At 43.1% G+C, this 22,713-nt stretch overlaps 2 protein-coding genes across 3 annotated transcripts in view; both read left to right on the forward strand.

Moving 5' to 3' along the window:
• On the forward strand, positions 1-13,029 carry LOC307027696 (dnaJ homolog subfamily C member 5-like). The gene is made up of 5 exons (XM_079695981.1): positions 1-336; positions 1,888-2,014; positions 3,084-3,270; positions 7,215-7,364; positions 12,879-13,029. Exons 2-4 carry the CDS (start codon positions 1,905-1,907, stop codon positions 7,338-7,340), a joined length of 423 nt encoding a protein of 140 aa, XP_079552107.1. The 5' UTR covers positions 1-336; positions 1,888-1,904; the 3' UTR covers positions 7,341-7,364; positions 12,879-13,029.
• Positions 7,242-22,713, forward strand: part of LOC307027695 (NLR family CARD domain-containing protein 3-like) — a 21,164-nt gene continuing 5,692 nt past the window's right edge. For both annotated transcript variants that reach the window (XM_079695979.1, XM_079695980.1), the window contains exons 1-3: positions 7,242-7,365; positions 15,533-15,688; positions 18,354-18,859. In XM_079695979.1, the coding sequence (XP_079552105.1) occupies positions 15,564-15,688; positions 18,354-18,859 (631 nt within the window). In that variant the 5' untranslated portion in view covers positions 7,242-7,365; positions 15,533-15,563. The remainder of the gene's footprint in view (positions 7,366-15,532; positions 15,689-18,353; positions 18,860-22,713) is intronic.

Raw genomic sequence — 22,713 nt, forward strand, 5'->3', positions numbered from 1 at the left:
ACCAAACAATGGTGGTGCTGTATTAAAGTCCGAGTGGAAGCAGTCGTGAGTAAATCTGATTTGGTCAGAAATCGGGAGAAATGTGACACCGGGAGGAAACCGGGAGAGGGCCATGAAACCGGGAGGGTTTCTGGATACAGTTACTTGATTTGTGTATTCTGATTACTTAACGCCGTTACATGTATTCCGTTACCAACCAACCCTGGTTTCTCACCAGGAGAAGTTTTTAAAAGATAACACCCGACAAACTGCTTCACTTTATGGGACAAACTTTAGCTGCAGCGGAGACACTCGGGACTTTACGATCTGACACAGAAAGAGGACATCTTCCAGGAGGTGAGATTTAACGCTGATGCTAAAGTTAGCTAGCTCTGTTAGCAGTTGGTCGCGACGTCACCCGGCAGGATTTAACTTTAATAAAAGTGTTTAAATTTAAATATCTGACTCTAGGAAAGTGCGTTTTTAAATTAACTCAAACTATGTTTGTTTATCTAGCATTATAGCTAATATTATGGGCTGTCTGGACTCCCAGCATGCTGTACTTCACCTTTTATTTTTGCTTTATTTACTTCCTCAAAGAGTTTATAAGCAATTAAAAGTGCTTTAAATGTGACTTTGTACTCAGTTAGAAATTGTTATTATTGTTATCATTCACCCCCCAGAGATACAAGTTGATATAGCTGGCCTGGTTTTTTTTTCGTTTTAATGCCCTTTCGTTGTTAAACCTGTGAACACACTGCCATCGTTATTTTCCTTCTTGCCTGTTTTACGTTACTATGGAATGGATACTAGTCTGTCTTTCCGATTCACGCCTGCTCCACACTATGCGAACAAGTTACACCCAGGCGCAACGCATACAGGGGTTAAGTCCAGGTGGTGCACTAATCATAACTTAAGTTTGGTCTTAACCTTCGGTTCTAAGTCGGACGTAGAGTTACGACCAGCTTACGCCCAGCTAGTGTATGTCCGTATAGTGTCTCTACTTTAAAGAGTCCTCTCCTGCTGATGTTCAGGTGTATATCAGTATGTAGTGTCTCTACTTTAAAGAGTCCTCTCCTGCTGATGTTCAGGTGTATATCAGTATGTAGTCTCTACTTTAAAGAGTCCTCTCCTGCTGATGTTCAGGTGTATATCAGTATGTAGTGTCTCTACTTTAAAGAGTCCTCTCCTGCTGATGTTCAGGTGTATATCAGTATGTAGTGTTTCTACTTTAAAGAGTCCTCTCCTGCTGATGTCCAGGTGTATATCAGTATGTAGTGTCTCTACTTTAAAGAGTCCTCTCCTGCTGATGTTCAGGTGTATATCAGTATGTAGTGTCTCTACTTTAAAGAGTCCTCTCCTGCTGATGTTCAGGTGTATATCAGTATGTAGTGTCTCTACTTTAAAGAGTCCTCTCCTGCTGATGTTCAGGTGTATATCAGTATGTAGTGTCTCTACTTTAAAGAGTCCTCTCCTGCTGATGTCCAGGTGTATATCAGTATGTAGTGTCTCTACTTTAAAGAGTCCTCTCCTGCTGATGTTCAGGTGTATATCAGTATGTAGTGTCTCTACTTTAAAGAGTTCTCTCCTGCTGATGTTCAGATGTATATCAGTATGTAGTGTCTCTACTTTAAAGAGTCCTCTCCTGCTGATGTTCAGGTGTATATCAGTATGTAGTGTCTCTACTTTAAAGAGTCCTCTCCTGCTGATGTTCAGGTGTATATCAGTATGTAGTGTCTCTACTTTAAAGAGTCCTCTCCTGCTGATGTTCAGGTGTATATCAGTATGTAGTTTCTCTACTTTAAAGAGTCCTCTCCTGCTGATGTTCAGGTGTATATCAGTATGTAGTGTCTCTACTTTAAAGAGTCCTCTCCTATAATATATATCTTTATATTCTACTTGTTCCAGCTTCCAGATCCTGAATCATGGAGGACCAAACAACACGTCGGTATAAAAGGTCGATGATAGGAAGACTTTATAAGATCCTTGGTTTGAAGAAAAGAGCGTCGCCAGAGGAAGTAAGGAAAGCGTACAGGTGTGTTCACAAATATCACTTAAAGTAGGGGTGTCAAAATCAAGGACTTCATTTCATCTGGCCCGCAAGAGCTCTGAAAGAATGTAAGACGTTTATTATTTATTATGCTTCCACTCCTACTGCCATTTATTTAATTTGAATTGTTTTACTTTATTATTTTCCCCTTTTGTTTGTTTGTTTGTTCCCTTGGGTCTCTTGAAAGGCGCTATACAAATGTAATCTATTATTATTATTATTATTATTATTAGTATTATACAGTTAAATGCCGCTTTACAGAAGCACGTTGCCAATAAACTGCATGTCCCACAATGCATCTCATTTTGTGACATGAGCACTGAAGAGACTTATTTCTTATTTGCCCTAGACTTCTGCTTTCAGACGTAGTTAATTAGGAAGTTATTACCCTACCCGGTAATAATACAATGCAGAGGCAATCATTTAATATAATACATTATTTTGTATATATTATATATTTATATATTTATATAGTCTTTGAGTTACAACCGGCCCTTTGAGTGCCACCATAATGCTGATGTGGCCTGTGATGAATTTGAGTTTGACACCCCTGATTTAAATTCTCCATTCTGCTTTCACACCTGGTATTCAGAGCTTTATTAAGTTATAATAATAATAAAGATTTATTAATATAGCACTTTTCATAAAACACATGCAGCTCAAAGCACTTTACAAAATGTCACATCACAAGTTAAAAATAAACAACAAGAAATTCCCCTCAGATTATTTGTTCAGAACTTTAAAAAGTACATGCAGCAAAATATAACATTTGATTAAGAAACACAAGGAGAAAAAAAGGTATGATAATTAAAATAAAATAAATAATGGTTTCTCTCTGACAGATGAGACACAAGACGACTGAGTCGATGCAACAACATCAAATATAAAACCCCATAAAACAAAGTGAACATATCGGTACAACAGAAAGAAAAAGAAAAAGATTGAGACCTATAAAATAAATAAAACAATATAAAGGGAGGTACAAAATAAAGAATAACATTTAAAGTGGGGGTTGCTAAAAAACAGCTAATCTAAGTTATAGTGTTATTTACAGGGAAATGGCGTTGAGGCATCATCCGGATAAAAACCCAGACAACCCGGAGGCTGCGGGCAAATTCATGGAAATCAACAACGCCTACTCCGTCCTGAGCGATGAGAACAAACGGAAGATCTACGATGAGCAGCTCACGGAGGAGAGAGCCAAAAGATCCGACTTAATGCAGTCCAAGTGCTGGTTCAAGGTGAGAGGGGACGGGTATTTTGAATGGAGGCCGACAGGTAAAAAACTCTCTCCCCCTCTCCCTCTCTCTCTTTCTCTCTCCCTCTCTTTCCCTCCCTCCCTCTCTCTCTCCCTCCCTCCCTCTCTTTCCCTCCCTCCCTCTCTCTCTCCCTCTCTCCCTCCCTCTCTCTCCTGACAGCCCGTCAGTTCCGGCCCGTCCACACAGCGGCGTGCATTGAAGCTTCAACGCTTCTGCCCATTCACTTTGAATGGGGTGACATCACGCTTCGCCGAACTGCATTGTGGGGAGCGTAGCTACGCGTTGCTCGCGTCAAAAGTTTAACCATGTTCAACTTTTGAAGCTTCGACGGAAGCGTCAGCCAATCAAATGCCGTTTATGAAAATCTGCCAGTACAACTGCTAGCCAATCAAACCGCGTGCTGCGAGAGCCATACCGCAGGTCATTTCTATGTTCCATAAAATGAAGGAGAAAATAATCATTGCGGTAGTGAGTCACCCGGTGCTGTATGATCAGTCTCTGTTCATCTACCGGGATACACACCGGAGGAGCCAGGCATGGAGGGAGGTGGCAGAGACAGTGGGTGAAACTGGGAGGTTTTCGCCTGTTTGGGGAGTTTATATCCAGTGTACCTCGTTTAAACATTGAATGGACAGCTAGCAGGCATAGACAGTATATATAGCTAGCATGGAATGTTTTTTGCTTTGTATGTCGGGGGCGGGAGATTCATGTGATTGGTTGTTGGTTGCGTTGCTCGCGTTGACTCCCCAAGCTTCAGACACGCCCACCGCCAAGCGTCAACGCACGCTGCTGTGTGAACGCTCCGTTCCTCATGCAGCTCGCTAAACAGTGGGCGGAGCTTCAGGTGATCAGAGCTGCGTGTCTCCGTCAGACTCAGCAGCTGATCTGATCTCTCTCCCCCCTCTCCCTCTCTCCCCCCTCTCCCTCTCTCCCTCGTCCGGTTATACTTCACTATATATGTCTGTCTATATCGATCAGATCCAGCTCTCCTGATCGGCCTTTATAGAGAGCACTGATCAAACTATTACGAGTGAATATCGGCCGATAATGACCGGCGGCCAATCGATCGGAGAATCCCTAATTATTACCGGACATTTTGACCGGCAGGTTTTGAATTTACCAGTGTTTAATACATTTTACCAGCTAAAAAACGGTAATTACCGGCTAACGGAAACCCTGGTCCCAACCTATCGTCTCCGGCACACATGACACGTCCCAACCTATCGTCTGCGGCACACGTGACACGTCCCAACCTATCGTCTCCGGCACACGTCCCAACCTATCGTGTCCAGCACATGTGACACGTCCCAACCTATCGTCTCCGGCACACGTGACACGTCCCAACCTATCGTCTCCGGCACATGTGACACGTCCCAACCTATCGTGCCCGGCACACATGACACGTCCCAACCTATCGTCTCCGGCACACGTCCCAACCTATCGTATCCGGCACACGTGACACGTCCCAAACTATCGTGTCCGGTACACGTGACACGTCCCAACCTATCGTCTCCGGCACACGTGACACGTCCCAACCTATCGTGTCCAGCACATGTGACACGTCCCAACCTATCGTCTCCGGCACACGTGACACGTCCCAACCTATCGTGCCCGGCACACATGACACGTCCCAACCTATCGTCTCCGGCACACGTCCCAACCTATCGTGTCCGGCACACGTGACATGTCCCAACCTGTCATGTCCGGTACACGTGACACGTCCCAACCTAACGTCTCCGGCACACGTGACACGTCCCAACCTATCGTGTCCAGCACACGTGACACGTCCCAACCTAACGTCTCCGGCACACGTCACACGTCCCAACCTATCGTCTCCGGCACACGTGACACGTCCCAACCTATCGTGTCCGGCACAGGTGACACGTCCCAACCTATCGTGTCCATGCACACGTGACACGTCCCAACCTATCGTCTCCGGGACACGTGACCCGTCCCAACCTATCGTCTCCGGGACACGTGACACGTCCCAACCTATCGTCTCCGGGACAAGTGACACAGTATACAGTCGCAGCTGTGTTTGTGTATTCAGCAGGATGTCTGCAGGAGGCTTAGAGTAAAGTTGTTATATATATAATACATATAATGGCACTGTTCTAGCGGTAAACACTTAAGAAAGAACATGTCAAGCTATGTGCTGTATCAGAAACAATGCGTGGCGTGTTTTGGGAGTAATATGCTGTGTGTTTACATAAGCAAGCATGCTAACACTCAGAGCTAACCATGGAGCTAACGCTGTAGGCTACTGGAGAGAATATTTGTTACGTAATGTCCTTGTGGTAAACCCTGCGAGAGAGAAAGGTTTGAGCTCCATACTGTTTCAGAAATAAAGCTTGAAGTGGTTAGGAGCATAGCATGGCATTTAATCACCGCAGCGTTTAACTGAGCTCTCCCAGTAGGAAGCTGTGTGAGGCTACAAAGGGGCGTGGCTAGCAGCAGCTCCAAAGGGGCGTGGCTAGCAGCAGCTCCAAAGGGGCGTGGCTATCAGCAGCTCCAAAGGGGCGTGGCTATCAGCAGCCTTCCATTTAAAGCAGAATCAGCCTGTTTGCAACAGGGCTGGAATAGAGGGGTATGAGCAGTATGATATGCGCTCAGAACAGTCTCATAATACACACATGCACACAGAAGGATCCACACTTGTGTTTTTATTGGGCCTACATATGTATTTTTGATCCTCACATATTTGTTTTCCGTTTAAAACTTCTGAACCTGCAAACACAAACCGCTTCCTGTGCACCGATCGCTGTGCATTCGTGTGTGGGTTTTTTGAGACTCCCCTGACGGTCAGCCGAGTCGTACTTGTAATTTTTTCTATCTATAGCCAATTTCATTTAATTTCAAACCTTTATTTATCCAGTCTTTTTCAAGGGAGACCTGCTCAAGTAGTTTCCACATGAAACATAAAAACATAAACAGAACAACAAAAGGACATCGTACAGCATCATTACAGAGATTACAATTTACATACTATCCACATGAGCAGGTACCAACAGCTTCCGGTTGAGTAGCATCCAACCGAGCTTTAAAAACATTTAGTGGCACCAGATTGCTCAGTTTCCATTTCAATTGCAGACTGTTCCAATCAGATGTCTCCTTCATTCTAAGCCAATCACATGAGCGCGCCCCCACAAGGGTATGATGTATTGCCTTCATGACACTTCATATACGCATTTTGTGCTGCATTTTGCACTTTCAGCTCGCTGAACAGAGGGCGGAGCTTCAGGTGATCATGCAGAGCTGCGTGTCTCCGTCAGACTCAGCAGCTGATCTGATCTCTCTCTCGCGTCCGGTTACACTTCACTCGCGTTTATGTCCATATCGATCAGGTCCAGCTCTCCTGCCTTTATAGAGAGCGCCGATCAAACTATTTAGAGTGAATATCGGCCGATAATGACCGGCGGGGCTCCCCCCCCCCGTTGACAGTTCACTGTCTAGCACTGGCTTCGTAGTGCACTGATCGATTAGGCTAAGCTAACCTGTAGCTGCTCCCTCCACACTCACAACAACTTCATACAGACATAAATAAAGCAGCTGTATTCTCCATACAGGAAACACACATTTCAAACGGTTTTGGCTGCCGTTTCTGTGAACACACAACAAGCATTCATCAATGGCTCGGAAAGTGACGCTGAACCTTAATGAAATAAAGGCTTGTATTCGCGTGCATTTCCTGTTCGGAAAGTGGCAATGTACTGAGAGTGGAGGTGTCCTGAGATTCGGGATTTGTATTAGATTTAGATTTGTATTAGATTTTTTAGATTTAGAAATTATTTTGGATTTAGATTTAAAACACATTTTATTTAGATTTACATTTTTTGGATTTAGATTTTTCTTTGGACAAATCATTTTGTCTACCAGAAACAATGGATTCGCCCCTTCCTCTTTCTCTCCCTGTCCTCTGTGTGCAGAGCCTGACGGTCTTCTGCTGCTTCTGCTGCTGCTGCTGCTTCGGCTTCTGCTGTAACTGCTGCTGCCGCTGGTGTGGGAAGTTCAAGACGGATGATGAAATGCACGACCATTTGGAAGGACTCTAGGCAGAGATCAGAAATCAGGATGCAGGTAAGATGATTCAAATGATGTCCTCCAGCTCCTGTAACATCCAATTCAATGTCCGAAGGTTTATCTGAAACGGAAAAGGTTGTCTCTTTGTATTTCAAGACATACGTGAAAATATAAAACTCTCATGAGACACAGATTAGGTTGGAAGAGAGGCAGCACGCTTGAAAAGTTGGAAATGATGCAGAGGAGATGTCAGGGTGGTTTTGGCTTTATGCTTTTTCTGTACACATACAGTATGTGAGTCATATATACATATTACATGTATGTGTGCCGGTAAAAGGTTATGGTTAAAACTGTTTGTATTTAATGTACAGTAAAACAATGAGAGGGAGCTGGTCTCAGTCAAACTTTCCCCAACTCTCCCAACGTCAGGGCAGTTTATGCTTTTTCCTTCTCCGTGTTTTAAACCTACTTTAATCAGACAGAATCAATTGTTGGGATTTTTATTAGATTTTAAAAAATCTAATAAAAATCCCAACAATTAGAGAAATATTGTTTTCTGGAATCACTTTAACATTTTACGGGGAAAATCTGCATTTTGGTTTGAGGGTGAAGCGCTCCTGTTACCCGGTGCAGACAAAACACTGATTCAGGTGAAACTAAACTGTGGCAACAAGCGACAGAAATCCACCACAACCTCTCTCAGCTGATTCTGTGATTTAGAAATATGAGTATCAAACAGAGCGTCGGACGCCAGAGACAGCTTTGTTTTTACGGAGAATAATTCTGGGATGGATGTCCGGTGGGTCTCTTACTCTGGGTTTCTTTTCCTTTTTTCTAAAGAGACCTCTGGATTCATTTGTTGTTTGAGGTGTGTCGTGTTTCAGAATTCCTCTGCGAAGCAAGGAGTCGGAAATAAAGTTATAATAAAACTGATTTATTTCAGTTGTGATAAGGAATACAACCGTCAGCTGAGGTCTCTGGAGATCAGTGGTCCACAGACCGCGAGCAGTTTACACTCCAAGCTGTTAACTGTCTCACACTTCCTTCCAGAGCCCCAGCCAAACACAGTTTCATATACTTCATACAGAGATGAGAGTAACACCTCCGTCACTTCCGGGCGAAAATCACGGCCCCGCCCACTTTTGGTGGAAAACAACGCCGTCATCTGAACGGCGGTCAATACACATTCTGAAGTTTTTGCCAATCCGATATGACATTTTTTAAAACCATGGATTTGTGGATCTTCAAAGAGCCCGAGTACGATGGCCAGACAATCATTGGAATTCGACGATCGGGCTCGGTATATGGTTAAATTAAAATCAGTAGGCGAGGCTGTCATTTCTCCAGCTGTTACTCTCATGCGCGAGTCGGGAAATAATAGTGTTACCATGCCAACAAGCTGCTGTGTCGGTTATTGCACCTCAAACATTAAAACAAATCCGTTCAAATGACAGCGTTGTTTCCCCCAAAAGTGGGCGGGGCCGTAAAGTGACGTAGATGTTACTCTCATCTAAGGAAATCAATCGCCTACTGCATTATTTAACCATATATCGAGTCCGATCGTGGATTTCCAATGATTTAATGTAGTTGTTCGCCTGACTGGCCATCGTACTCGGGCTGTTTGAAGATCCACAAATCCATGGTTTTAAAAAATGTCAGATCGGATTGGCAAAAACTTCAGAATTTGTATTGACCGCCGTTCAAATGACAGCTTTACTTTCCCCCAAAAGTGGGCGGAGCCGTCATTTTTGCCTGGAAGTGACTCATGTATAGAAAGAGGTGTCGTCTTGTGATTGGTTTTATATATTTCTGAGTGAGGTGCTATAGATTTCTGATTCACGAGGTCCGACAGATCCTGCCGTGTCCAAGGACGATCCGGGGCCTCCACTGTCCGGACTTACTCTGCCTGTCTCTCCTGTCACGCGCTCAGCTCTGATCTGCTGGTGCCCTCTCCTGAACCTCAGCCAATAACTCAAACTAAATAAAGTAGCAGAAATGCAGTTCCTTCCTTTTGTTGTTACTCAGCATGCAGCTCACTGCTCTTCATCGTTTAAGACCTTCTGGTAGCATATTATTCATAAACATTTCTTTATGAGCAAGCAATAATATTCAGAATCGGGACCATCCTGCCATCTTGTACTTGAGTAAAAGTAGAAGTACTCAGATCTTGTACTTGAGTAAAAGTAGAAGTACTCAGATCTTGTACTTGAGTAAAAGTAGAAGTACTCAGGTCTTGTACTTAGTAAAAGTAGAAGTACTCAGATCCTGTACTTGAGTAAAAGTAGAAGTACTCAGATATTGTTCTTGAGTAAAAGTAGAAGTACTCAGATCTTGTGTTTGAGTAAAAGTAGAAGTACTCAGATCTTGTTCTTGAGTAAAAGTAGAAGTACTCAGATCTTGTGTTTGAGTAAAAGTAGAAGTACTCAGATCTTGTACTTGAGTAAAAGTAGAAGTACTCAGATCTTGTTCTTGAGTAAAAGTAGAAGTACTCAGATCTTGTTCTTGAGTAAAAGTAGAAGTACTCAGATCTTGTTCTTGAGTAAAAGTAAAAGTACTCAGATCTTGTACTTGAGTAAAAGTAGAAGTACTCAGATCTTGGACTTGAGTAAAAGTAGAAGTACTCAGATCTTGGACTTGAGTAAAAGTAGAAGTACTCAGATCTTGTACTTGAGTAAAAGTAGAAGTACTCAGATCTTGTTCTTGAGTAAAAGTAGAAGTACTCAGATCTTGTTCTTGAGTAAAAGTAGAAGTACTCAGATCTTGTTCTTGAGTAAAAGTAGAAGTACTCAGATCTTGTTCTTGAGTAAAAGTGAAAGTACTCAGATCTTGTACTTGAGTAAAAGTAGAAGTACTCAGATCTTGGACTTGAGTAAAAGTAGAAGTACTCAGATCTTGGACTTGAGTAAAAGTAGAAGTACTCAGATCTTGTACTTGAGTAAAAGTAGAAGTACTCAGATCTTGGACTTGAGTAAAAGTAGAAGTACTCAGGTCTTGTACTTGAGTAAAAGTAGAAGTACTCAGATCTTGGACTTGAGTAAAAGTAGAAGTACTCAGATCTTGTACTTGAGTAAAAGTAGAAGTACTCAGATCTTGGACTTGAGTAAAAGTAGAAGTACTCAGATCTTGGACTTGAGTAAAAGTAGAAGTACTCAGATCTTGTTCTTGAGTAAAAGTAAAAGTACTCAGATCTTGTACTTGAGTAAAAGTAGAAGTACTCAGATCTTGTACTTGAGTAAAAGTAGAAGTACTCAGATCTTGTTCTTGAGTAAAAGTAGAAGTACTCAGATCTTGTTCTTGAGTAAAAGTAAAAGTACTCAGATCTTGTACTTGAGTAAAAGTAGAAGTACTCAGATCTTGGACTTGAGTAAAAGTAGAAGTACTCAGATCTTGGACTTGAGTAAAAGTAGAAGTACTCAGATCTTGGACTTGAGTAAAAGTAGAAGTACTCAGATCTTGTACTTGAGTAAAAGTAAAAGTACTCAGATCTTGTACTTGAGTAAAAGTAGAAGTACTCAGATCTTGGACTTGAGTAAAAGTAGAAGTACTCAGATCTTGGACTTGAGTAAAAGTAGAAGTACTCAGATCTTGGACTTGAGTAAAAGTAGAAGTACTCAGGTCTTGTACTTGAGTAAAAGTAGAAGTACTCAGATCTTGTTCTTGAGTAAAAGTAAAAGTACTCAGATCTTGTACTTGAGTAAAAGTAGAAGTACTCAGATCTTGGACTTGAGTAAAAGTAGAAGTACTCAGATCTTGGACTTGAGTAAAAGTAGAAGTACCACGGTGTAGGAAGACGATAGGAGCTGATTTTTGTACTATTTCACTGCAGCCCTTGATTCACAGTGGCCTGCAGTTGTCTTTACGCACGCGCTGGCGAGGAGGCGGGGTTTATCTCCATGGATATATTACTGTGTACCAACTACAACAAAGTGAACACAGAGTGTTCTGGAAGTCAACGGGAGCAGCAGTATAACAAAGTCACAAATATGATCAACAGCCTCCTGTTTTTATACAACATTACAAGATTGTTTCTTATTATTACATGACATGCTTATTGTGCTCATGAGATATTGCTATGACTATGGAACACATAGACACAATCACCAATCCCAGGTTCTGATGGCTTGGATACGAAACGAAGGGAATAGTCCTGGAAGAAAGTTTTAGCTTTCATAGAAATAGCAAAAGCCAGGTGCAGACACTGTAGAGACTAAGAGTTATAGAGAACAGGAGATCGCTCTGGCCTTGAGGTGTGTGTGTGTGTGAGCTGCTCGCCTACGCATAACTGGGAACCAGTATAATGAAGATTCCACAATGTGTTGTAGAAACTTTAGCAAAACAAATGACGTAGGATAGCGTGACTAGAGTAGGGAGGGACCTTCACAGGCCGGCCGAATGCTGATTGGAGGTCGTGTTGCCAAGAGACTTTTGTCTACGTCTGTGCACCAACCAGGGAAGCCAAAGTCTAAACCACGGTCCTCCCTATCTAGTCTCAACCAATCATAAATGTACAGGCAGAGCCCTGAATAATACAATTGTATGCACGCACGAGGTTGAATGCTTTTTTCCGGAAATAGAGTTACAGATTACAGCTCTGCTGCCTGTGAGTTCTGTGACCGGCGGAGTCCTTGGCCAAGTGAAATATATCTTTGCTCTCTTTTAATAAATAGTTAAACTTAGAAGTTGTTTGTCTTCCCTGGAATAAAAGAACACAACACTCCCAAGAACATTGCATGTTGGATTTATGTATATATTTAATTAAATGGATAAAATGGGGAACAAATCAATTCACAGTTAACGCTATGTGCTTTAATGCCTACACACTTTAACTTAAGTAAGGTTTTAAATACAGGGTGTAGGCCTACACTACGTTACTTTCACACTGTTGAATTATTATTTTTATTTCCACAACTTGTTGAGCTTGTTTTTTTAGCTGCATGTCTATTTATATCTTACTGAGAATAATACCAGTACATGTTCAGGCTAGTTATGAAGCAAAGGAAGGAGCTGCAGACAGGTGAGGCATGTTAAAGCTAAGATATGAAGTCAGACTGCCAGACGCCATTTTACACTTTGACGGAGCAGGAGCACAACAGGGTGAGTGTTAACACCAGGATCTGCTTTCTAACATTCATTATTTAAACTGCATGTCAGAACATCAGCGTTCTAGAGTCCAATGAGACTTCTACAAGTGTTGGAAACCTTTTTGATTTCCTGTTTTCTGATTCATCAAAGCGACATAACATGTGACAGCTGGGCGCAGTCAAAACGGAGAGCGGCCTGAAGTCTGACCGATTTGATGTATATCAACCAAGTGTGTTATTATAATGTGAGTGTGTGTGTGTGTGTGTGTGTGTGTGTGTGTGTGTGTGTGTGTGTGTGTGTGTGTGTGTGTGTGTGTGTGTGTGTGTGTGTGTGTGTGTGTGTGTGTGTGTGTGTGTGTGTGTGTGTGTGTGTGTGTGTGTGTGTGTGTGTGTGTGTGTGTGTGTGTGTGTGTGTGTGTGTGTGTGTGTGTGTGTGTGTGTGTGTGTGTGTGTGTGTGTGTGTGTGTGTGTGTGTGTGTGTGTGGTGTTGTGTTAATAGTATCTCTCTCAGACCAGAGAAGATGAGTGGTGTAAAAGACGAGGAAGAGGACGGGTTTCTGGTCTCCAGCTGTTGGTCTCTGAAGAGTGACGGGTCTATTGGGGAACCTCTAAACTTCAGTAATGAACCCGGACCCTCAGACAAAAAGTAAGAGTTTCTGCTGTAAAGTGAGTTGAAGAGGATTCAGTGTTTATGTTATCTGGGATGGGCGAATGGCGGCCCGCGAGCTGCGTACATGATTTGAAATACCGCAAAATAATCTTTTACTGGGGCTGGGGCAGTTCAACTTGATTTGGGGGGGGGGGGGGGGGTGCGCCATAGTTTATGGGCGCTGTACGCAATATAGGTGTAATTCTGTTAGAGTAAGATGAGATGTACTTTGTTGATCCAAAATCGGGAAATTGTGTTGTTATGTTTTCAATTTTCGGCGCCCCCCATTGATTGATGCCCCCTTAGCATTCGCCTATACTGCCTATGCCAAGGGCCGGCCCCGGACACTCCCCTTATTGTGCGTCAGCAGAGGCTGCAAGTGTTTTAGGTTCAAGTTAGACGACTAATGTCTGGGTTAGTGTTCATGACTTCATGTGTATGTCATCTTAATGGTTCATCTCAATACACACACATTTTCCGTGCTTTCCAATAGTTTAAAATAGTTTTATTTCACTGTTCAATCACCTGTTCAATACAAACATGCCACTTGTAAAAATTAAATAACATTTCTGTCAACTGATATTTGTTTAGTGAGCTCATTAGAGGATGCTCCCTGAAAGATTGTAAAATGTCAATGAAGATGTCAGACTTCGTATATTTGTTAATAATTACATACAACACATGGAATTTGTGTGTGTGTGTGTGTGTGTGTGTGTGTGTGTGTGTGTGTGTGTGTGTGTGTGTGTGTGTGTGTGTGTGTCTGTCTGTCTGTCTGTCTGTCTGTCTGTCTGTCTGTCTGTCTGTCTGTCTGTCTGTCTGTCTGTCTGTCTGTCTGTCTGTCTGTCTGTCTGTCTGTCTGTCTGTCTGTCTGTCTGTCTGTCTGTCTGTCTGTCTGTCTGTCTGTCTGTCTGTCTGTCTGTCTGTCTGTCTGTCTGTCTGTCTGTCTGTCTGTCTGTCTGTCTGTCTGTCTGTCTGTCTGTCTGTCTGTCTGTCTGTCTGTCTGTCTGTCTGTCTGTCTGTCTGTCTGTCTGTCTGTCTGTCTGTCTGTCTGTCTGTCTGTCTGTCTGTCTGTCTGTCTGTCTGTCTGTCTGTCTGTCTGTCTGTCTGTCTGTCTGTCTGTCTGTCTGTCTGTCTGTCTGTCTGTCTGTCTGTCTGTCTGTCTGTCTGTCTGTCTGTCTGTCTGTCTGTCTGTCTGTCTGTCTGTCTGTCTGTCTGTCTGTCTGTCTGTCTGTCTGTCTGTCTGTCTGTCTGTCTGTCTGTCTGTCTGTCTGTCTGTCTGTCTGTCTGTCTGTCTGTCTGTCTGTCTGTCTGTCTGTCTGTCTGTCTGTCTGTCTGTCTGTCTGTCTGTCTGTCTGTCTGTCTGTCTGTCTGTCTGTCTGTCTGTCTGTCTGTCTGTCTGTCTGTCTGTCTGTCTGTCTGTCTGTCTGTCTGTCTGTCTGTCTGTCTGTCTGTCTGTCTGTCTGTCTGTCTGTCTGTCTGTCTGTCTGTCTGTCTGTCTGTCTGTCTGTCTGTCTGTCTGTCTGTCTGTCTGTCTGTCTGTCTGTCTGTCTGTCTGTCTGTCTGTCTGTCTGTCTGTCTGTCTGTCTGTCTGTCTGTCTGTCTGTCTGTCTGTCTGTCTGTCTGTCTGTCTGTCTGTCTGTCTGTCTGTCTGTCTGTCTGTCTGTCTGTCTGTCTGTCTGTCTGTCTGTCTGTCTGTCTGTCTGTCTGTCTGTCTGTCTGTCTGTCTGTCTGTCTGTCTGTCTGTCTGTCTGTCTGTCTGTCTGTCTGTCTGTCTGTCTGTCTGTCTGTCTGTCTGTCTGTCTGTCTGTCTGTCTGTCTGTCTGTCTGTCTGTCTGTCTGTCTGTCTGTCTGTCTGTCTGTCTGTCTGTCTGTCTGTCTGTCTGTCTGTCTGTCTGTCTGTCTGTCTGTCTGTCTGTCTGTCTGTCTGTCTGTCTGTCTGTCTGTCTGTCTGTCTGTCTGTCTGTCTGTCTGTCTGTCTGTCTGTCTGTCTGTCTGTCTGTCTGTCTGTCTGTCTGTCTGTCTGTCTGTCTGTCTGTCTGTCTGTCTGTCTGTCTGTCTGTCTGTCTGTCTGTCTGTCTGTCTGTCTGTCTGTCTGTCTGTCTGTCTGTCTGTCTGTCTGTCTGTCTGTCTGTCTGTCTGTCTGTCTGTCTGTCTGTCTGTCTGTCTGTCTGTCTGTCTGTCTGTCTGTCTGTCTGTCTGTCTGTCTGTCTGTCTGTCTGTCTGTCTGTCTGTCTGTCTGTCTGTCTGTCTGTCTGTCTGTCTGTCTGTCTGTCTGTCTGTCTGTCTGTCTGTCTGTCTGTCTGTCTGTCTGTCTGTCTGTCTGTCTGTCTGTCTGTCTGTCTGTCTGTCTGTCTGTCTGTCTGTCTGTCTGTCTGTCTGTCTGTCTGTCTGTCTGTCTGTCTGTCTGTCTGTCTGTCTGTCTGTCTGTCTGTCTGTCTGTCTGTCTGTCTGTCTGTCTGTCTGTCTGTCTGTCTGTCTGTCTGTCTGTGTTCAGTGTTAATAGTATCTCTCTCAGACCAGAGAAGATGAGTGGTGTAAAAGACGAGGAAGAGGACGGGTTTCTGGTCCCCAGCTGTCTGTCTCCGAAGAGTGACGGGTCTATTGGGGAACCTCTAAACTTCAGTAATGAACCCGGACCCTCAGACAAAAAGTAAGAGTTTCTGCTGTAAAGTGACTTGAAGAGGATTCAGTGTTTATCTTATCTGATATATCTGGGATGGGCAAATGGCGGCCCGCGAGCTGCGTACATGATTTGAAATACCGCAAAATAATCTTTTACTGGGGCTCGGTCAGTTCAACTTGATTTGGGGGGGGGGGGGGGAGGTGCGCCATAGTTTATGGGCGCTGTACGCAATATAGGTGTAGTTCTGTTAGAGTAAGATGAGATGTACTTTGTTGATCCAAAATCGGGAAATTGTGTTATGTTTTCAATTTTCAGCGCCCCCCATTGATTGATGCCCCCTTAGCATTCGCCTATAGGCCTATGCCAAGGGCCGGCCCCGGACACTCCCCTTATTGTGCGTCAGCAGAGGCTGCAAGTGTCTTAGGTTCAAGTTAGACGACTAATGTCTGGGTTAGTGTTCATGACTTCATGTGTATGTCATCTTAATGGTTCATCTCAATACACACACATTTTCCGTGCTTTCCAATAGTTTAAAATAGTTTTATTCCACTGTTCAATCACCTGTTCAATACAAACATGCCACTTGTAAAAATTAAATAACATTTCTGTCAACTGATATTTGTTTAGTGAGCTCATTAGAGGATGCTCCCTGAAAGATTGTAAAATGTCAATGAAGATGTCAGACTTCGTATATTTGTTAATATTTACATACAACACATGGAATTTGTGTGTGTGTGTGTGTGTGTGTGTGTGTGTGTGTGTGTGTGTGTGTGTGTGTGTGTGTGTGTGTGTGTGTGTGTGTGTGTGTGTGTGTGTGTGTGTGTGTGTGTGTGTGTGTGTGTGTGTGTGTGTGTGTGTGTGTGTGTGTGTGTGTGTTCCAAGTGAATCTGCGGCCCCCTGGTGGCCAGTACATCAATGATGTGGCCCCCACCACCATCCAAGTTGCCCATCCCTGAGATATATGAAACTCTTCTTTAATCATGTGAGCAGTGTGTAAAGGAAACACGCATTAGAGTACAGTCATCTAACATTATTGTTGTATCTTGGGATCAATAATTGTACGTCCACAACATAGGAGTATATTTAACTGCTTTACTTTGGTAACATGCTTGTGGGACTTCCTGGTGGGAACGTGTGCAACAGGCTCTTTTAATACCAAGAGTGAGTTTGCCCCCTGCTGGACAAATGCAGTAACATGTAGTAATAACACAAGGTAAGATACCACATCTATCTAATGATATTTCAATATACATTTATATTATCATTGTATCTGTGGCATAAAATAGTAGCAGAGATGTTGATACTAAAAACTAAATATATCGTCCAAAACACATTTAACTACTTAAGAGATTTGTGCATCACATGTAGAGTCAATGCAAAGACCCAGATCCGTACCTGGCAACACGAAGGAAGTGAGATTCATGTCACCTGCGTATTCGTGGAGCGTGGAAAATGTCAACTTGAGCTTAAAGTTTGTGACGCTCTGTTACAAGAACCTGCCAGTGTTGAGATTGTGCTCCTGTGGTCTCTGACGGTCTGAGGGGAATCAGAGAGGAGGGTAGAGCTCCACAGCACCTCATATTAAATAAGGGTTATTCATGTTCCCCTTTAAACCAGAGACTGTCTGTGGTGCTAACTAGTCACTGCTGTCAAATGCAAACAATACACCAGGTCAATAAAGATCAGATGCTTTTTCAAAACTTTTTTAAGGCTTTGTTGAAACAAGACAGCCATCGTCTTTCACCCCGCCGTCGTTTGTCCCTGAGAGCTGGTTCATAACTCTTTCTTTAACTTTAAGCACGTCGTCAAAGACGCACACAGTACAGACCTTTCCAACGTCCAGTTCATACTTTCAAACATACTTTCTGCTGCTCAAAAGTTAGAGCAACACAATGACCATCGTAACAGACAGGAACATTGAGTAGTCTGAACTCAAGAGAACGCAGTGCACTCATGACTACATGAAGTCATTCTGAGGGCTGATGGAGCAGCTGATGTTAGCATAGCTTTAATCAAACCGGTCTCATTCAGAAAACATTTGAATTGTTTATGCTCGTTGTGTTGGAGACAGACCTGACGAAGCGTTAACTCAAGCTTTCCACAAATCACTAGCTTCATGTTGTTATTGCTGCTTCCGTTCCATGTGTTTATTGCTATTCATTCACAGCAACTTCTATGTGAATTGTGTTTGTAACGCTATAGTGCTCCAGGTTCATACAGCTGTGTGTGTCTAGTAGAGACACTGACCATGTGCTCCTCTGGGTGATGACAGGATGAGCTTTACTTTTATAATAGTGTGAGGTAAACTATCTACCTTGTCCTGGCTCATTTCCTCTGTGTGTGCTGCTCGGGACGTATGTGCCATACAAGCGTACACAGCTCATGTTCGGAGACGCCTTAAAGAAAGGCATCAGTAAAGAGGAACTATTCATATCTTAAACTGCACTGTAACTTTTTATTCATGTCTTTTTTCTTTTAATGACTGTTTTTGAATGTCTTTCATTTTTGTAAAGCACCTTGAATTGCCTTGTGTTGAAAGGTGCTATATAAATAAACTTGCCTTACCTGATCACTAAGATATATTATATACAGATATAGACCTTTTTACTAGAATGTGCCCCCTTGTTGTACCTTTGGTGAGAATCAGCTCCACTAAAGTAAAGTGCTATAAAGGATGTGTTCCTCTCCACAGAGGGAAGAGGAAGAGTGGTGTTCCTGAGGAGCAGCAGCCGTCCAGCTGTGCTCTGTGTCAGGACGTCCTGAAGGATCCAGTCTCTACCAGCTGTGCTCTGTGTCAGGACGTCCTGAAGGATCCAGTCTCTACCAGCTGTGCTCTGTGTCAGGACGTCCTGAAGGATCCAGTCTCTACCAGCTGTGCTCTGTGTCAGGACGTCCTGAAGGATCCAGTCTCTACCAGCTGTGCTCTGTGTCAGGACGTCCTGAAGGATCCAGTCTCTACCAGCTGTGCTCTGTGTCAGGACGTCCTGAAGGATCCAGTCTCTACCAGCTGTGCTCTGTGTCAGGACGTCCTGAAGGATCCAGTCTCTACCAGCTGTGGACACTGGTTCTGCAGACAGTGCATCGCCTCATACTGGGAGCAGAGACCTCCATCAGGAGACCCCTCCTGTCCCCAGTGTGGAGAAAGATCCAGAACCAGAGCTGGCCTGCAGACAGCCAGTCAGAGCAGCTCTGTACGAGGTAAGAGGCCGAACGCATGCAGCGTCTTTAGATCCGTCGGGGTGCTGGGTCTCTACTCTTGTATGAACTCTCATTGGCTCAGAGTGTCCTCTGGTCTTCTTCCAGGCATTGTTTTTTTAAGTGTTTTCAAATGGAGAGCAGTCAATCATCAATCAATCAATCAATCAATCAATCAATCAATCAATCAATCAATCAGCATCTACTGGACTTTGAGAACAGGATTCCAATGACACAGCTTTTCTTTTCAGACTGGGTCACTTTGCAGGTGAAAAACCTTTGAAAACAAGAAAGATTCATTTTAGAACTTTGTAAGTTATCAAAATAAATAAAGCATTTGTTTGGCAACTGCTGCCTTAATTATGACTATGTTACACATTGGTTCAGCAGACTAAGCACAGAAATATTCATTTTAAACATAAAACGTTTCTTTAAACCCAAGCTCGTTTAAAATCTCAACAGATTTAATTCACTGGATTTTATCAGAAACGTTCCAAACAAATCAAATTAATAATTTTTAAACAAGAAAAGATTCTTTCCTCCTTTAACAGAGGTATTCAATAAAACAAGATTTCACTATCAATGCTTCGAATAAATCAAATGAATTCTTTATAACAAGAAAGATTATTTCCTCCCCTTTCAGCAGGAACCTTCAGTGGATTCCATTAACAGGATTTTATTAGAAAAGTGTTTAGTTGACCAAAATGAATACTTTTTAAGAATAAATATTTTCCTTATTTTACTATCCTTCTGACGATAAATAACAGAGCGTCTAAGCTCAGAATGTTCCGCACAATCAGCGCACCACATTGAAACCTACATCTAAACCAGGGGTGGGGAACCTCCGGCCCCCGGGCCGTACACGGCCCGCGAGACCATTTGCTACGGCCCTCGAGGTAATTTATAAACACACGCAAAAAAGAAAAAAATTAAAGAAATCTAGACCGCAAAAAAATTAAACAAGCGAGTGCCTGTTTTTCCTGGCCAAGGTCAGGGTCCTTGAACACAACACGAGCCTAATGTGTCATCACGTGGTATATGTCTCGTCTGACAGGGGTGCAGTTCTTCTGACGGAGAGCACCAGAGCGTCGTACCCATAAGGAGCCGGACACATGCCGCATTATTTTCGTGGCTGTTTCTTTAGTTGAAAGCCCAGTGGCGATCTGTTCTTCTGTCACACTGATCATACAGTCAATAACGTTGTTGTTATTAGCATCTGGTTAGCTAGCTATGCTAACGAACATAAGAAGCTTTTTCTACAACCAGTGAGGTAAAGGCACTTCTTTATATGATCATTATAGTTATAAAAAAAGAGTTCTAACAAGACACGTGGGACACACACAAACAATCTCACAGGACATAAACATTAGTGGCTCTGTGGAGCTCTCACACAACATTATGGATCTGATCTTACGACTGCCTGTCCTGACTTGGTAGAATACCTCCCGTCTGCACGCTTCAGTCCACCCGACTACGCACACAGCAACTCTTTGAATCCTTCTCCAGGATGCAGCACTGGGCTCTGTGATCAGGGGGATTACACCCAGCTGGCCAGAGGAGGCAGGGCCGCGATCATTCACACCTGTTGACTATCCCTATGAACGGGTGATTTGTATTTAAATGAAACATATTTGTAGCTCTAATGATTTAATTTCTAATTAAAATCAAGCTATTTTATATTGATATGCATCCATTTATATTATTTTTCGACTACTTTTTATTTTATTTAATATGTTTTAAAGCCTTAGGCTCTGTTTGACTTTACACCTCCCACTCGATCTTCCTGTCTCTTTTGGAACACTGGACGATCGCTTGCTTTGAGGCAAACAACAAACCCTAGTCACTCTTTCTGTTCTTCGGCAGGTAACAAGACGACCAGCCGCCGGACGTCTCTGTGCAGAATGGTGACAGCCATCTTTTCACTTCTCTTAGCGCGTTCTGGTCACACAGCCAGACTATGTCTCCAACAGTGACATTTCTCTGTGAAGTGTTCCATGTGTTCCTGACAAAAGGTTCGGACCAGCCAGCTGGCTCCAGCTCTTCTTGCATCGCTCTGAGTCTCTTGTAGGGATAGCTTGAGAAGTCGAAAGTCCTGAAGTCCCCGCTTTGAGGTCCTCGGCCCAGGAGGAGAGTATTTGGGGTGACAGCGGATAAAGTCTTCTCTGCTCTGTACTCTGGCGTCGATCGGGCGCTCGGTCGCCAAGTTAGCCGCTATGCTAAGGGTTGTTTGAAACTCACTATAGCTGAGCCCAGCTCCCCCTCCAAGACTCTGGAGTGCCCTCTTCACAGTCCTTACAGCAGCTTCTGCGGCACCCTTCCTGTGTGGCGAGTCAACCGGATGGATTTTCCATTCCGTTCCATTTCCTGCTGCTGTTTCTTCCAGGGCAACTTTGTTCTGGCTCTTTAGGAACCTGTATAGCTCTTCCAGGATCGGCTTTGCTCCAAAGAAGTTGGTTCCTGGGCCTGACCAGATTTTCTTTGGGTGCCCTCTGATTGCAGTAAATCTTTGATATGCTATGAGGAACCTTTCAGTCGACACTGTGCTTACTAGCTCTGTGTGGATTGCTCTGCTGGCCATGCAACAGAAGACAACTCCCCAGACCTTCAGTGTTGTTCTTTTCTTGACGTCATCTTTCACATGATAGGGTCCAAAGAGGTCGACTGTTGTAAACTCAAATGGACAGGCAGGCTCTGTTCAGAATCAGAATCCCTTTATTAGTCCCACAGAGGGGCAATTTGCAGCGTTACAGCAGAAAGAGCCACAGACAGCTTAGTGTTGCATATCTTACATGCGTTAAAACAAGTACTAAGTTATAATATACAGATGTAGCACCTCATTTCGGACTCCAGCTTACAGCTTCCTGCCTACGACCTGCCAAAGACCAGTATAGAGGAATGTTAAGCCCTCCCACTATTTTCCAAGAGGGCATTGCCAGATTTTCAATTTCAGGTTTTAACCAGGAGATGGCGCTTCATTCACAAATACAGAAAGACAAGCTTCATGGACTTTCAGTTGTGTTTTGAAGAGCATTTGAACACATCAATATTTTAGATCAACTAAAGTATATCTAATCTTGTAATTCAATAATATATAGTCTTTATATATTAAATAATCATAATTATAATGTAAATGTTAACATTACACTTCTTTATTTGTTATGCTCATACTTTAACCTTTACAATCGTTTGCTTTAATATGCAGTATATTTTTGTGTTTGCTTCCTCCTGCTCCCTTTCGGACACATACTGTATGATTTATTATTATTATTAATATGAAGATATAATTAAGATAAGATAAGATGTTACTTTATTGATTGAACATTTTAGTTTAGAATGTGCTGTGGTGATTCAGAAGGCTCACAGGTCACATTCAGACCATTATTTAAAACAATAGGTGCTTTCACACCTTCTACAGTTTGATTTGTATAGAGGGAGCTGCTGGAGAAGAAAGATCAGGGGGGGAGGGGGGCAGAGAGCTGTGGTTGATGGGCCATTAGTTGTGTAAATGCACAGCTGAGAGCTGCCGTTTCATTCAGACTGTTTAAAAAACGGTAACAACGGACTATTTTTCTTAGCGGATGCATGTCAATTTAAATCAATACATACAACTATTTTTTAAATCAATAAAAACATTTTCTAAATCCATAAAAGCATTTCAGTTAATATTGGGAGTCATGTCGTTACTTTGTTGAGAATGTGGCCGTGTAATAAGCGGGATAATTTGCAGCGACTTGTTCCTTATGGGGAAAATAACACCCGCCATGCAGATCAAGATCCCTCCGCTACACTTTGGGATCCTGATCGACCGACGAGGCTCCATTCAAATATAAATATTGTTAGTGAATTACTGAGTTTAG

Source organism: Notothenia rossii (assembly GCF_949606895.1).
Source record: "Notothenia rossii genome assembly, contig: scaffold_211, whole genome shotgun sequence".
NCBI classification, from domain to species: domain Eukaryota; kingdom Metazoa; phylum Chordata; class Actinopteri; order Perciformes; family Nototheniidae; genus Notothenia; species Notothenia rossii.

Excerpts from the sequence above, each read along its gene's own strand:
- LOC307027696 (XM_079695981.1), top strand. The coding sequence starts at position 1,905 with ATGGAGGACCAAACAACACGTCGGTATAAAAGGTCGATGATAGGAAGA. Across the intron at positions 2,015-3,083 it reads GAAGTAAGGAAAGCGTACAG|GGAAATGGCGTTGAGGCATC; the intron begins GTGTGTTCACAA and ends TGTTATTTACAG. Across the intron at positions 3,271-7,214 it reads AGTCCAAGTGCTGGTTCAAG|AGCCTGACGGTCTTCTGCTG; the intron begins GTGAGAGGGGAC and ends CTCTGTGTGCAG.